A 3,043-nucleotide genomic window follows, 5' to 3' on the forward strand; every position below is an offset into this window, starting at 1 on the left:
CCCGGGGTGGGCTGTAAACTCATCCCAAACTTTGCCGGGAGCGGAGCCCCGGAATGGCTTCACGGGCTGCCCAGTTCCTGCGGGACTCGCCCCTGCCCCGGTCACGTCCCAGCCCCCGGCCGGATTCCCCCAACTCAGGTCCCGGTGCCAGCTGGGGCAGCCGGACAGATAAATTAAACACTTCTCTTTGAGCTATGCGGCTGGTCCGAAAATCCCCCCAGGGTTCCGTGACAGCCTTTCCTGCAGCCTGCTTTATAACTGATTTTTCATAGAACACTGTGGTTTATAGTCCTGGGCTGCTCAGGACCAAGGCTGTGCCTTTGAGCCTTTTCTCCAAACTGCGTCGGTCCTTCATCTGTTATTTGGGAAATGTTGGCAGCCCCCTCGAGCTCCTGCGTGCGTGGCCGACCCCCAGCAGATGCCAACCTGTCCCTTTGCTTTCAGACTCTAGGTCATCTGGAGAAGGCTGTGGTTCTGGAGCTCACCTTGAAGCATGTGAAAGCACTCACCAATCTCATTGAGCAGCAGCAGCAGAAAATAATTGCTTTGCAGAATGGTTTACAAGCGGGTGAGTATTCAAATCGTATCGTGTGAGAACCTGCGTGCGCTTGATGGACTTTCTCTCCGAGTCTTTGAAATGTGGTTGTGACACTTCGTTCCTGGGAAGGGAGGAGACAGGAGTTCTTGCCTTTAATTGCTGTCATTTTGTTTCGCTTTGCTTATGAGCTTTTGCAAAAAAAAGATGCATTTCTCAATATGGTCAATGTAGAGTGCCCTGTGGAGTTGCTTTGAAATTAAGTTGGATTTTAGGTAGTTTTATTTAAAGCCCAGATTTGCTGTGAAGTTCTATCCGAAGCCCTTTGAATCCTTCCATTCATGTTCATGAGCTTTGGATCAAACTCAGTTTCGTTTGGTTTTTTGTTTTATTTTTTTTTCTGAGAATACATACAAATCTGCTTTTTATACACACCTTTTTTGTTTCCTTATGAACAAGCTACCCTGTGTTCTCCAGGCTAAGAGGGGACCCGGTGTGTCAGCTTATCACGCTTTAGGTGCACTTCCTCCTTCTGTTTTCACATGCGGCACTCACGTGAATGTGATAAAGTAAAATTTAGTTTTTCTGAACAGTCTTCCACTGCTCTGACAGCCACGGGGAGTGCAATAGAGCTTTCAGCTGAAGCAAAATTGCCCGAGGTCAGTGGAGCTGCTGGCGGGCAGACGAGCTCCAGGAGCTCTGCCCAGAGGTGCAGGGCGAGGTGCCGTCGCCTTCTCTGGGGTGTTCCCGGAGAAGGCACCAGGTTGACTCACTCCTTTGCTCCATACTTCAGCACCTGTTGAAGGTGGCATATACAGTAAATACAGAACTAAAAAAAAAAAAAAAGTTTAAAGTTATAGAAAAGTGGACAGGTGGATATTCAAACAAAAATGGATGCTTATGCAGAAATGGGGGAAATACCTGCAAAATTCACATTGACCATCAAGTTCACCTCTCTAGCTGTGCTGTAACCGAGGTGTAATATCGCCTCCCGTCCACGTCGAAGATTGGAATGGAACTATTTAGCATGTTGTTAATTTTTAATTTCTTTCTGTTAATGTTTCTTCAGGTGACCTGTCATCAAGAAACCTTGATTCCAGCCAGGAAATGTTTCGATCCGGTTTCCAGATGTGTGCCAAGGAAATGCTGCAATACCTGGCAAAGCACGAGAACGGCAAGGACCTGAAGCCGTCACAGCTGGTCAGCCATCTGCACCGAATGGCTTCTGAGGTGCTCCAGGGCGGAGCCGGCCGCAAGGCTGGAGACATCCCTCCTAAAATGGTGGACTTGAAGGAGAAACCCGTCTCCTTGACCAAAGCGGCGGAGGGCCACGGGAAGAACTGCGTGCCCGTGATCCAGAGGACATTTGCTCACTCCAGCGGGGAGCAGAGCGGCAGCGACACAGATACAGACAGCGGGTACGGGGGAGAGCTGGAGAAAAGCGACTCCAAATCTGAACAGCAGTATTTCAAAAAGGATACCGAACTCAAGTACGCTGTCCAGGAGAGAATAAGCTCTATTAAACAAGAGACTGAGGACCCGCCGGCCAAAAGGAGCAGGCTGGAGTCGCCAGAGGACGAGAGCCCTTTTGGCAGCGACATGATGGGCTCCTCCAGCAGCTTCCTGGGCCCCCACGCCCACCAGCCGCCCCTGTGCCTGCCTTTCTATCTGATCCCACCGTCCGCCACGGCCTATCTGCCCATGCTGGAGAAGTGCTGGTACCCGGCCTCTGTACCTGTCCTGTACCCCAGCCTCCCCGCCTCTGCCGCAGCACTTACGGGGTTCATGAACCCTGATAAAATCTCCCCGCCTCTGCTGATGCCCCAGAGACTCCCATCTCCCGTACCAGCCCATTCCCCTATCGACTCCTCAGCTCTGCTTCAAGCTTTGAAGCAGATTCCTCCTTTGAACTTGGAAACCAAAGACTAAGTGCAGTGTGACTTTTTTTTTTAAGTTTGAGACTGTTTCAGTTTTATATATTGGCTGGACTGAGGTGTGGGGATAAGGTTCACTGCGTGTAGGAAGCTAAATCCCCTTTTCTCTGACTTGTCAGGTAGCTTGGAGAAGGATAAAGGATGCTCCCAGGTTAGCAATTCAGAACTGCTTCCAAAAGAAAAAAGTTAAAAAGAGTTTTGTGCTTTACCCCTGACCTTCTTCCCTCTCCGCATCTACAGAACAACAGTTGACTCGGTCAGCTGCGACTATATTGCAAAGCTGTGAAAAAAATATTCCATTAGGCAGACTTGGTTTTAGGGTCTGTGAATATGAAAATATGGTACTTCTCATAAAGGCTTTTAAGGCAATGGCCCCACTGCCGGTGGTTTGAGTGGAACTGATTGGGTGCCCTACCAGTCGTCGGTGTCTGAGCAGTGGGCACGGTGTGGTGGTGGTGGCAATGCCACCAAAAGCGTAGGAGGAGCAGAGCAGTGCTCACTGCTTGGTCGTGCACAGTCAGGTAGACTTAAGACGGGTTTCCCTCCACACCTTTGCTGATATATATATATAAAA

The 3,043-nt window shown here is 49.8% G+C and overlaps 1 protein-coding gene across 1 annotated transcript; it reads left to right on the plus strand.

The window, feature by feature from the left end:
- Positions 1-444: 444 nt before the first annotated feature.
- BHLHE40 (basic helix-loop-helix family, member e40) lies at positions 445-2,464 on the plus strand (the record flags this gene model as incomplete). Its single annotated transcript, XM_010086257.1, has 2 exons — positions 445-568; positions 1,605-2,464. Coding segments are annotated over 2 exons (984 nt in total), but the record flags the coding sequence as incomplete, so codon positions are not given.
- Between the last annotated feature and the right edge of the window lie 579 nt (positions 2,465-3,043).

The sequence above is a fragment of the Pterocles gutturalis genome, unplaced genomic scaffold (assembly GCF_000699245.1).
Source record: "Pterocles gutturalis isolate BGI_N339 unplaced genomic scaffold, ASM69924v1 C12172843, whole genome shotgun sequence".
Classification (NCBI taxonomy): Eukaryota; Metazoa; Chordata; class Aves; order Pterocliformes; family Pteroclidae; genus Pterocles; species Pterocles gutturalis.